This window comes from Vidua chalybeata, chromosome 5 (assembly GCF_026979565.1).
Source record: "Vidua chalybeata isolate OUT-0048 chromosome 5, bVidCha1 merged haplotype, whole genome shotgun sequence".
Classification (NCBI taxonomy): Eukaryota; Metazoa; Chordata; class Aves; order Passeriformes; family Viduidae; genus Vidua; species Vidua chalybeata.
In genome coordinates this window covers 39,126,783-39,139,653 of record NC_071534.1, presented here as the reverse complement: position 1 = coordinate 39,139,653, position 12,871 = coordinate 39,126,783, and the positions used below count along the sequence as shown (strand labels likewise).

At 39.5% G+C, this 12,871-nt stretch overlaps 1 protein-coding gene across 2 annotated transcripts in view; it reads right to left on the bottom strand.

The window, feature by feature from the left end:
• The window catches only part of GRIP1 (glutamate receptor interacting protein 1), a 309,828-nt gene that overhangs the window by 4,244 nt on the left and 292,713 nt on the right, over nucleotides 1–12,871 (bottom strand). The window contains exons 19-23 of one of the 2 annotated variants that reach the window (XM_053943227.1): nucleotides 12,210–12,363; nucleotides 10,249–10,449; nucleotides 7,755–7,866; nucleotides 7,566–7,610; nucleotides 4,944–5,177 (exon numbers count right to left, since the gene is read on the bottom strand). In XM_053943227.1, coding sequence (XP_053799202.1) covers nucleotides 4,944–5,177; nucleotides 7,566–7,610; nucleotides 7,755–7,866; nucleotides 10,249–10,449; nucleotides 12,210–12,363 — 746 coding nt within the window. The remainder of the gene's footprint in view (nucleotides 1–4,943; nucleotides 5,178–7,565; nucleotides 7,611–7,754; nucleotides 7,867–10,248; nucleotides 10,450–12,209; nucleotides 12,364–12,871) is intronic. The other variant, XM_053943226.1, reaches the window with a different exon arrangement.

The following is a 12,871-nucleotide window of genomic DNA, read 5'->3' as shown; positions in this document are numbered from 1 at the left end:
CTGCTGTGAAAACATCAGAGTCTTGTGCCATGGGGAGCACAAACACCCCGAAGTGGTGTTCGTCCCTTACTTTACCCCAGCTCATTCTCTTCCCTTGTTTTTCTCCCCCTGAACAGCACTGCAATGCAGAAAGCCACACCTAAAGTCCCCTTAAGCTAAAGGTTTTCTTCCTGCCAGTGACTTTTTTGGGTGTGAGCTGTCATTTCATACTTTGCAGGGACTATGATGTTTAAGTTTTTTGCCCTCTTTTCCTCCATCCTCCTCCAAGATAAATTCTAGCTGAACCTGTCATATGTCCTCCATCCCGGCATGAACTTTAGGAGTCAATAGTCATTTCAGCTACTGAAAAGCCTATCTACAAATTCACAATAATTAATCAAAAAATTATTTTAATTTGTATCAACAGAAGCTATTATCAGCAGGACTCTAGGGAAATTCTAGTAATTTGCTACGAACAGAGGCTTTTGTTTGTGATATCACAGCATGTTTAACATGGCTTTAATGAAAAGTGTGTATGAAGCTGCTACAAAAGTGCTGTAAGACCACCATTCTGAAGACTAAAAAAAAAAAAAAACAGGGAGATATATTTTACGGACAGATTTTTGTGCACTTCCTGGCAGAAATGAAAAATAACTAGCTCTGGACCAAGACCCAAATTCTCTTCTAGCAAAGTAACTTTTTTATCCTCAGCATCACAAAGGACAGAAGTTCTTCAAGTTAACTGCTTCTTAAAGAAGCCTTGAAAAGTTTATGTAAAAATGGGTTATAATGCCTAAGAGAAGAAGACTTGAAATACTCTGTCCTGTTCTAGCATAGGTGGCACAATTTTTAAAAGGAACTTCCATTTTCCACTTACTCCTTTTCTTTTCCCCCTCTTCAGGCACTGGAACCAAATGGAACTGGATCCAGCCCCAGATGAACTACAAAAGCACATGAAACAGGGGACTCTCTGAAGTCATCTAGACTTTATTCTTGTCCTGAGACAGGATCAGCTGCACCTAAGCCATTTCAGAGATACATTTATCTACCCCACATTTTCAAATCTCTAGTAATCAAGATTCCATAGTCTATTAAAGTAATCCCTTCTAGTCCTTCAGATGTTTCCCTTGGGTCTAAACTAAATCACCCTTGCTGAGGCTTAAGCCTGTTGCTATCCACAGAGAACAAGATCACTTTATTCTGTCTTTCTCTGCAGTGATGTGAAATAAGGCTTGTTTTTCTCGGGACCCTGTCCATATGGTCAACATCTTTCTTTAAGTTTCAGATCCCAAACTGGACACTGTTACAGTCAAGACCTTCTCAAAGCCAAACTGGAGTGTAGAATAGCTCACCAGGGACAGTGTCCCATTCATATGTTCAATGACAGTGTTGCTTTTTCCCGTTTTCAGTGAGCGATCTATCAGCAAACAGAACACGCACAAATTCGGGTCTAGACACCTATAGGAAGAGCCATTACACATTAGCGCACCTAAACCCGGATCTTGTCTGTAATAATGCACATGCTACTTCATGCCCACCTTGTGAGACAAAAAATGGAGCATTTCGAATTACAAAGGGCATGAAAGAGGCGTTTTGCTGTAGAGGAAAGTGGGAAGTTAGTGCAATGGAGGACACAGGGGACAGGGAGGGGCACAGACCTTGGGAATGATCATCCCAAGTCTGTTATCAATCACAACTTACACATTTCAAAGTATTTTCTGATGGTTGTGGTTCTTCAGATCTACAGATCCTAGATTTTTACAACCTGCTTCCCTTACGGCTATCTTCTCTTGACTTTTGCGGTGCTTAACAGGAGCTTGGAACTTAAAGAAACTGATGCTTACTTCAGGGATGAGGTAGCAATTTAACTTTGTTGCATGTTTGACAGCTGTCACATTTTTCAGACGGAAGTCATCTGCAGACAACTTTCTTTTGTATTAGAGGTTATAATTTTGGGGCTAATTCTTCCCGGGGCAACATATATTCTTCAAAGATAAAAAAGCCTTGCTACCCGAAATACTCAATTTCTATTTAATAATGGGTATGGAAAAAGCCCTACCACAGGTTCCTCATCTTGACTTGCAGCAATCCTCTCTGAAAGGAATTCAGACAATTCAGACATAACACCTAAATCACGCTGGTTTACCTACTGCTGATCACAACTCTTTAGAAGGTCTGATCTCAATAGCAAAATCTCCATTTGGGTGATTTGTTAGACTTTTAAATTTACATCAGGAGCCTAAGGGAAAAAGAAAGTGGATTTGGAAATTTAATTCCTATTTCATAAGCAATTAAATAGTTACAAATTTAAAACACAAGCTTATACATTTTGAGTCTGTGCCTATGCCTCTTCTCCCTCTCAAGTCTATGGGAAAATGCTTAATTTAAATTCATGCATCTTGCACAGATCAGCTATTTAGATATTTTAACTGACTGTAATTTTAGGTTAATGACTACTTGCAATAATAATATTGAACAATTATCTGATCCTAGTGCATATTTTTGCTCTCAGAGGAAAGTGTGCTCTATGATACTTCTAAAAATGGTCTGCTATGATTTTTAGAAAAATATTAATCTGTATTATTACCTAAGTAGATAAAATCATTAAAGGCCTTCATTAAATTGGGGTACTGATATAGCAATACACTATCCAGCTAAATTAAATGTTATTAAACCATCTAGAACAAATGTTTGAAGAGATTTGTAGGACACTTATCTCAATCCTAGTTTCCTCAGGACACAAGACAGTTCAAGTGCACAACTGGTGAATGCAATGCAGAGAGAAGGAGCAGTGAAGAATTCAGGTTACTTTGCTGCAAATTGAACTCTGACCTGTGGGCACACAGGCCCTGCCTCAGCAGGGATGCAGACTCATCACACTGACATAGGACAAAGGCACCTGCCCTGCCCTGCCCGTGAGGCTGGGAAAGCTCAGCAGCAGGTAGCCAAGTACGTGCTTGACAATCTGCCGAGGGGGGTCTTAGACAAGCTATGCCTTAGCTTGTATCTCAAAATGGCCCATGCCATCACAGTTTTCCAAGTCTTCCTGTTTTTCAGTGGCCCATCTAATTAAGACATTTACCCCCAGAGGGCAGAACACATTGCCAGCAAGAGGATACATGAAAACTACTTCAACCAAGGTGTTTCCCTTACAGTCATTCCTGTGGCATTGCAGATCTTTTGGAAAACTCTGACTGAACAAGCTGTCCAAAGGAACAGGTTACTAGTGTTAAACTAGAAGTCTAATACAAAAATGAACATGAATACATGACAGAAAGTAGCAGGCACACTACTACACAAGAACCAGCAGGAAAACTAACAAGTAAGAACTTGCTCAGATAAAAAGCAGTCCATGCTGCCTCAGCTAACCTGCATGTGTCATAGGGGTACACCCTTACTTTGGGGAATCAGAGCATAAGATCCAGTCACTAGTTTCTATTTTTCTTGAATGACTGTAAGGATTTGGAAAATCCTCTGTACAGGTTAAATGTTTAGCTTTTTAGAGAGGAAATGACTCACTTTTCTGGATGACAGAACAGACAGTAAAAGCAAGCTCAGCATTACTTCAACAGACAGGGGAAACCTGCATATATTGTCTGAACAAAATCTGGAAATTACTCCAAGGGAAGGTCAAAGCAATCTTAAAAATGGTCAGTGAAGCAAAAGAAAGCTCATGGACAGGTTATTTGTACTGCCCAGGACTCTAACAGCTAGTTACTATCACAGAATACCGCTGACTTATTAACAGAAGTCTGAGGACTCCTTTCCAGGTAACATTTTTTTTTAACATGGAAGGCTGGTTTTGTAATCCAGAACTGTGCCTTTGTTGAATGTGAGCACATCGTGAAATGCCTACTGGCATATTTTGGTTTTATAGTTCACATTTATTCACCACTCAGAAAAACTGAGCACAGTACCTAACTCCACTGATCACATCAAGCTGGAAACAGGAATAGCTTAAAACTATGACAACACATCCTTATTGACCATATACACTGGCAATGATTTAATTTACCGTATACGAGATCAATTCTCTTCTACCTTCTATAAACATTCATTTAGCCCACACGCAGCAAGTCCTTACGTTACTGAACTCAACTGAACTACAGACTAAACTCAGGCAAATCCACAGGGATTAGAAACCAACCCAAATATCCTGAGAATGACCAGGTGACATATTAATGAAATTCCCCTGTATTCTGCCTCCTTTCTGGAAAGATCTCAGACCTTTAAGAGGAAGATGGGTGCAGGAAATGGGATGCTCATTCCCATCAGGGAGAACAACATTATCATGTCCCTCAAACTGGTTGCTCTTATGGCCTCACTGGACTTGAGACCTGAAGTGGCCAGGTGTTTGCTGTGCAAATCCAAACAAACTTTATCCAGTGCTACCTCCACATCACGGAGTGATTTCAACCATCTTGAGCAGTGAGAAGTTGCATAGTCTGAAGATTATTTATCCTTTTCAGAGCAAAGGAATTTTAAAGGGAAAAGAAGCAATACCTAATTTGAAATAACATTCTATATTATGTACATCGAATCTCTTGTATTTGATTCAAAATGAGTACTAATTTAAAAAAGGACTTATGGGAGCCCCAAACCCTCCTGAGTAATTTCCTGGAGAAATCTATTTTCTAGAAATTAAACTTTGCTTTCTTAATGAACACGTTTTGCAGAAAAGAGTTATTGGTCCTGTCAATTCAAATTACCAGTGGATGCTCCTGTCAAAAGAGCAGTGCCTTTTGAGGATTTATTGTAAAATGAAATAGTAGACAAGGATGCATCTTATTCATTTGTTTTCCCCCACAAGGATCTATCATTAATGTGTTTGTAAGAACTAATATGCATGGCCCCCAAATTACGTCTGTGGAGTCATTATAAAAAGTGCTTACTGTGTTGCCATATAATTAGAGTTCCTGTGCTGAATATATTATTTCAAAGCTGTCAGAAGAAAAATTACAGACCTTGTGTAACTCCACAGGAGTTGGTGACATTATTTCTTTCATTTCTTGCTTAAATTTTCTCAGAACCATGGACTTTCTCCCCACATCTGATGGCAATGTGTTGCTACGAGTAGCTTGACTGTAATGTGGCCTTACAGAACTTCTTTCCTGGAAGCTGGCTTGTCTTCCCAGCTGGTTACGAGGTTGTGGGTTCTCATGATTCAAACTCATTGTACTTCCTGACATGATTGTGGCCTAGAGCATTAATGAACAGGTTAATTTGTAACAGAGAATGTGGGTTAAGTAAGTGGTTAATTCATAGCAGTAGGAAAAAACACCTCTATTCTTTGTTAGAACACAATCACTCAGGGCATAGCAAAAGGCAAGAGGATAGATGTTCAATCTGCTTGCAAGTCACTATAAAATAAAGGACCACAACAAAACACAATAACAATATATGAACCCTATGGGCAAAAGCTTTCAGATGGCATTTCAAACTAAAATACTGAGCACCAGAACTGCTGTGCTTGTAAGCCAGTCCCCTGGCAGACTGAAGAGTATGTAGTGTAATTGCTTATTTTAAAAATATTTTACACATAAATAAAACAACATCTAAGTTATGGCATAATTGCATTTGTTGGAACTGGAACTACAGGAAGGCATTTACAATTCAGACTGTGTGTGCAAGGTAAAAATATGTGAGCCAGCAGAATATGTAGGTAGCTCTAGAGCCAGCATGGGCAGAGTGCCTGGATACTACCCCAAGCTCAGGAAAAACTCAATGCAGGTGAGCTCACTGCCTGGAAAGAAACTTTGCATGACACGCACACTGCAGGAGTGGCTGCCTTAGCTCAGCACTAATACTGGCCCTGGTTTCATTGCTGGTTTTAATCTCAGTAAAAGCCTTTTGTTTTAGATGAAAGAATACATGAAATCATGAAAGATGATGATGGGGGTCACCTCACCCACTGGGTAGAACAGACTGAACCTGAAAAGCATCCATGCACAACAAGGAGCCTTCACCCTTAGGAAAGATTTTCTGCTCTGGGGAATGGGAGGCATATGCACTTTGGCACAGCCACTGCAGGGACAGGGTGTGCTGAATTTCCTATTTATTATCTCTTCTGATGGACAACTAGAAAGGGAAATTTAAAAACCATAACCTGAACTCTGATAGGTACTGGATGCAGACAGCCTGTTTGAATGGGAGAAGTAAAAAATAAGGGCAAAACAGACAAATAAATGTTTGCCTATAACTCTGGTGAGCATGTCTGTCACCCTTCTTTCTCACAGCTCCAGCACTACTTTCACTATAAGATAATGGATTGTAGCCATAACACTCTTTTGTGCTCAGTAATGACTGATACTATTGTCTGATGGAGCAAAAGCAGCCAGAGGACTTGGCAAACAACAGCCTTCTTTGCTCTTTGACTGAAGACCTTGAAACGAAAAATGATTAAGAAGTCCTTGACTATACCATGGCACTTCATAAAGTAGAGGCATGGCCACTCTCAGCATCCTGTCACACTGAATGAGTCTGGCTTTCTTTTCAGAGCTGGGGGTTGTGCAACGAGGCGGTGCTACAAATGGTACGTCTACAGTTCTGAATTTCACTTTTGTGAAAGGCTGAGGAAAACTCAGTGTGTTGAAGTAACTGAATTCTGGTCAGCATGGATGACCTATTTCCCTTTTGGAATTATCTATTTCCATATCCTTTTATTATGCTCTGAATACTGAAAACTGCAAGAGAAGCCTGCAGTGTGAAACCATATCTAACTATAACATTTTCTCCTAATTTCTCTGGTTTTCAATAACAAATATATGAGAATCACATTTTTCTACCCAAACATGCAATACAAAAGCCATAAATCTGAGGAAGTAAATTAATCTGAACTGAAAAACTTTTACCCAGTTATGCCATTCACATTCCTCCTGGCTGCTAAAGGACTTTATATAACATAAAAATGAAAATGAGATTCTGCCAGTTTTGCAGCTCCAGGAATTTAAAAGAACATAAAAGAAAATATTTTTAGGACCTTTCATTCTGTAGCTTTACCTGGCAGTATAGTGGCAATTGTTCTGATTAGATAACTTACAGAAAAGGTGATTAGACAATTAAAGATTCCTAAGTTACTCTGTCTCTGTTTTCTTCCCCCAGTGCCCTCAGCACAATCTAACACAAAGCATGGTTAGATTTGTAATAAACTTAAGGATGAAATACAAAAATTTGTCAAGAAATTTCTGTATAATGAACATTTCTCACAGTGGCAGCTTCTTTTCTTTCAGAGTGGTGTGATTATAGGTAAACATTTTGAGAAGCTGATTTTCTTTTATGTTCATTTTAATCAAAGTAAGTTTCAATTTGAAAGACAACCTACAACATGCTAAGAAAAGCTGCATGAAGCATCTGTCAGTGAATGGAATGTATTGCTGCAGGAAGGTTATGCCCACTTAGAAGTTCTGTGCCACTGGCTGCCTGTACAGACAGCATCGATGGTTATGCACAGCAGAAGCTGCAAGTCAAAAGCACTGGGGTGAACATGTTTATAGAATTTTGGTTGCATTGCACAAAAGAAAACAGCTCTGGTTAGGGGCAGGGGAGGCAGCTGCACAAGCAAAAATATAGAGGTAAAGGGTAGGTACCAAGAGAGTCATGTTTCTCAAACACAGACGCCTGTCAGCCTTGTCCTGTGGAGAAGGGTTAAAGCTTTTAAATGAATTGGTGTGATTAGTGCAACTTAAAAGAAAAAAGGAGAAAATAAAATGAATGTAAACCAAACAAAAACCATTATATTTCTCTATAATTGGAAAGAAAGGTTAAGATTTTTCTACCTCTAGTTCCCTCAGAATTCCTGACTGGCCACAGGTCTCTAAATCCTCCAGAGCCTGAGACCAGAAATTTTCCTCCTGGTCAGCCTCGGTGTTATCATGGGTACCTGTGAAGCTAGATTTACAATGAAAAGTTAAAAAAATGTGGACTTTTCCCCCCCTCTAAAAATATATATTACACACGTGCCTTGCCACAGACTGCAACTTGAATGACAGAACGTTATGCAGGAGAGTGGGGAAGAGTCGCTGACCAGGAGAGGCTGGATGGACATGCAGAGCACATGACAGACAAGCCTTCTCATAACCTGGCAGTCACTAGCAGCTGGCAGGATCTGAGCAGCGAGTTGTTCAGTAAGGAGATAAATGGATTCCAAGAACAATTCAATACACATTTTTACTGGATTGAAACCAGGACCTCCCTGTGAAAATTAATGAATCAACCAGTAGCTGTGTGCAGAGCTGCTCCGTGCAACAAATATTTGCAATAAAACCTTTCAACCTCACAGACTTCTCCCAGGCAATATGAAAAGAGTCCTCTTTTTTTGCAAAGATTTTGCAGAAGAGGCTTGGTGGTGCTTGTTACCTGATTCCTTCAGCCTAAACTGCTTTTATCAATTTAAGTCCAGCTGATCGCGATAATATAAACTGCTCCAATCATTTCATACATAAACACAGAGAAACTTTCAGGGATGCCACTGTCTTGCATGGAAAGTTAGGTCTCTGGTGTTTCATAAATGCACCAAAGCCTTATTAAAAGCACTCTTGAGCAGATGTTGGTGACAGTGATGCTTAGGGTAGTTGCTCAGCAAGTGAGGCCTGATAAAAACCACAACTCTGGGCTGCGGTGACACAGCCCAAAGCAACATCTTTACAGTGTATGTGTGTATACAGGGAGGGAAGCAGGAGGTTTTTCTACCTTAGCAAGGGGAAGCAGCTCAGTAAAGGTTCACATAAGCATCAGAGCTGCTGCATGGGAGAGGGCTGATTATGTGAAAGGCACAGGGGAAGAAGGATGAGGAAGGAAAGTGGCAATTCACCCTTTTGGTGGCAGCAAGCTGTTACTTTGGAGCAGCTGCCCATGGACTGCAGCTAGTGGTGCTTAACAGCACATAAACAGAGCAAACACTATTATGGAAGCATCTGAGGCCTTGCTTGACAAACAATGTATTACTGAGAATAGCATGAATGTAATTCTGTTTACAGAATGGCCTTTAAATAGGAGAATTGCCCAGCACAAGGGAGGACAGCTTGAATGCTTCACACACATGATACTCTGCCTCAGAGATGCTTTCTTACAGCTACAATCGGTCAAGCAGACAATGGTCAGCCATTTCAATCTCTTATTGCAATGATTCTCCACCTAGCATCAGTGTCTCTTCTAAGATATTGCAATAGATACAGCAATGGCAAGAATACCTACTCAGATCACAGATGCAATTCCTCCCAGGCAAGACAAGAAAGTATTTAAAACATGATTTTAGAAAGATCCTTGACTTCTGAAATGAGCTTTTTCAATAATTCTATGTAGTTCTTTCAATAGCCAATGTTGAATGTAGATTAATTTATCCATTACAATATCTCTTGTTATATTGCATATTAATGATATCAAATGGATCTTAAGCTAATGAACAGGATAATTTGAGGCAATTGTCTGCGACAGAAAAACCTGGATTTCCTAGAACTGGAGGTCCATGTCTTCTCTGACTTCTGTGAAATAGAAAATCATGATACCTCTTTGTCTGGACTTCTTAGTGAAAACAATTTCTTTTTCAGCTCTCCTCTCCTCTTTTGCTCTTTCTCTGAGTCACGTCTCTTGGTGTGTGAAATTTCAACTTTTGCATCTTCATTATAGCCACATGAGTAATTTATAGCTGAGCTACTACATCAAAAAAACAGAAGTGGTACCAAAATAATTTATCTAGACGTCTTTTTTATCTAAAACCTGAGGAATTGATTTTAAGTCATGAAATATTGTTTGATCCATAATGAACATATTTGGTTTTCTGATGCTTTTTTAAAGAGCCATCAGAAATTCAGATGCATAAAAAGTCTGAAGAAAAGGCAGTAGGACAGATAACGAAGACATGGGTATCTATGATTTGGTTCTTATTGCCATATGAGAGACAAAAATCTTTGTGTTTTTGAGTTTTTTTTAATGAGGAGGTTCTTGGATCTGGCAGACTCATTCCTGTAAGCATTAATGTTTTAATGTGTTAAACATTTTCTCAGGAGCAGGAACTATAACAGGCTTGTCCTACCCGCCAGTGACAGGTAGACACCAGGTTATAGAGTGGTTTAAGCTCCCCGGTTTCATTTGCCTGCCCACTGAAACTTCTCTGTCAATCAACAGCAAGTTAATGCAGTGTTTTCTGCTTTTACCCTGTTTTTCTCATTTCAACTGTTTTTCCTTTCTTCCCTTGTCTTCTCACACCCCCTGCCCCTCACCTCTGCCTCAGCCCAGCTGGATCTCACTTTTGTGAACTTTTTGGTTTCCTACCTGGAAGTATTCCACTCTTCCAGCTGTCCCCCACCTTTCCTTTGCCCTCCAGAGGCACCTTTCCACATCTTTCCCTCTTTCTTCACGCTCCTGATGCTCTCTCCACCTGATCTTTCTACAGATGTTTGCTTTAAATGGTTTTCTTGATTATCTCCCAATGTCTCAGTCTCCTTCTGTTGCCACATATTCTTGGAAGCTGTGCTACACAAAACAAAGGCAAGAAAAATTACTTTCTACAGCTAGAGAAGAAGAGAAGTTGTTTAGCTAGAACTACAAGAGAAGAGGTGCTTTTCTGAGGATTCCTGTAACAGGCTTGAAGAACAGACATAGCCTTCTCAAATCCTCCAGCACTAGGGATAGCAACACCATCAGATGTGGCACCATCCATTTTACAGATACAGCATTAAAGTAATCATTATTTTAATTTGTACTGTATCTCTCAGGTGTAAGTCACATTGACAAGCAGAACAAGACTCTTTAATGTGTATACTTTCTGCTGAACAGTGCTTTAAAATGGTAATAGAACACATGCTTTTCATTTAGAAGATTCTTTATTTTACAATCCAGTTCCCTGATTCACTGCTCATCAACTTTTTCAGCCCATTACTTACATAGCTGCAAAACAGTAGGTGTTCTGGAATCCATGGCTGCATCTCATTTGAGAACAAAATATGGGCTGTAACTGTGGATAAAGACCCTATTAAACTAAAATACTAGGCTACCAAGAATGGGCAATATGAAGAAAATGATCTTATTTCCTTTATTAAACACCATCCACTACTAGCCTATGAAAACTGCCAGTGTGCTTCTGCAGTAGGGACCAAAGGAGCTGGACGTGGACTGAGAATTCACACTTGCTCATATCTTAGCTGTCATCTTGCCAGGCTTGTCTCCAGACAAAATGCCACAAAGCCATGGGCTGTATCAGAGGGTTTGTCATTCAAATTCTGAAAGCAGCATCTAAACTTTGCCTTGATTTGTATTTCAAAGGTTACAGACTGGACCTCATGGATTGCCTTACCCAGTATGTTTATACAGGCACCAGGAAGGTTTTTTTTAACACTAAACTTGAATTTTTCACAAACTGAGATTTCAGGCTCACTGTGCTGGCACACCAAAAAGTGTATTTCTCATGAAGGACATGCATGTCTGCAGGTCCTGAGGGTGGCTGCAAAGAGCACAGAAATCTCTTTTACTGTGATGCCTGTCTTGCCACGTCTGAGGGAGAACTGTTCATTGACAGAAACTACCCAAGTCTCTGCAATGGATCCACTAACAAATCCAAAAGAAAAGAAACTTATAATAGAAGATAGATTTTTAGGTCTTTCACTATGTCCAGGAATTGTGAAGTAATTTTTTTTTTCCTCAGGAATTGCTTTTGTCTGCAGAGAAATTAACTGAAAATGAGATTTACTTCTCAGGAGAGGAGGAATAAATGCATGGCAAAATACCAATAGTTTGGACAAGACATTTGTACCTGGATCACTTTTTACTCCTACTGAATGTGAATGTCTCAAGCATTTATGGAAGAAGACTGTAATTTGTGCTTCTTGCCCAAACCAAAATGAATTTTCATAGAAGACAAAAGATTAACATACCAGTTGTCTTCAGCCACATTATCTCTAGGTTTATTTTTGTGGACTGAAAAACAGATCAGATTATTTTTTGAAACTTGCCCAGGGAAATGCCCTAATTTTTTCATTTGTTTATTCCTAAGGGATAAATGCTGTGTTTTATAGGCAGAAGTAACTTGAAATAAATATATGTCTTGGTTTTGGCATCATAATCATCCATAAACTCGTCCCAGTAAGTTTCATTAAATATACTGTGTATCATATTTAACGGAAGAGCTGCTATAACTTCATTAGAAAAACATAATTTTGTTCAAGACAGCTAGTGTTCATTTTTGAGGCACTGCTGCAGCTGCAAACCAGAGAACAGAAACTTGTCTGGGAACTTACATGCTGGCTGCAGGTCGATCCCACTCGTCGTCACTCAGCCCTGGATCATGAAATGGGTGGTTCCGTGCTTTGCCTGGAGGGGACAAACTGCCCTGCTTGGGGCTCCTCCAGTCATAGGCATTGAAGTTGTATCCTGAAGCCTGATAGGTGTGTCCTAAAAAGATGAATTACTAATTTACAGCAATGCATATGCTGAAATGACAGGAAAGCACACCTCTAAAACTGGGTTGTCAAGAACTGTGGAATTTGTCATTGTTACCTAATTTTTTCCTGTAGCCAGATTATTTGACCTAGAATTATGTCTGGAATTAAGTATGTTGTAGAGTTTCTCTTGTGAAAGTCCACTGAAAGCAAAATCTTAAATATATCTAACACTGTTCTTGTACTGTTTAGTCTCAGCTGCTTCTATATTTAAGTTCTAGATACTGCCACAATTTATCAATTACCAATTTGACATCCTAGAGTGAACACAGTAAATAAATCACACATTATGGATGTGTTAAACATGGTCATATGCAACATGCCCAAAATTAAAGCTAAGTTATTAAGGAAAACTGCTTCAGATGTATTGAAAAAAGTTTCCAAAGATGCAATAGAAATCCCATGAACTTGGCTTTTCATGTGCCCTTTTCCTAGGGCTCTGAGAGCTCAGGAAAGGCCTG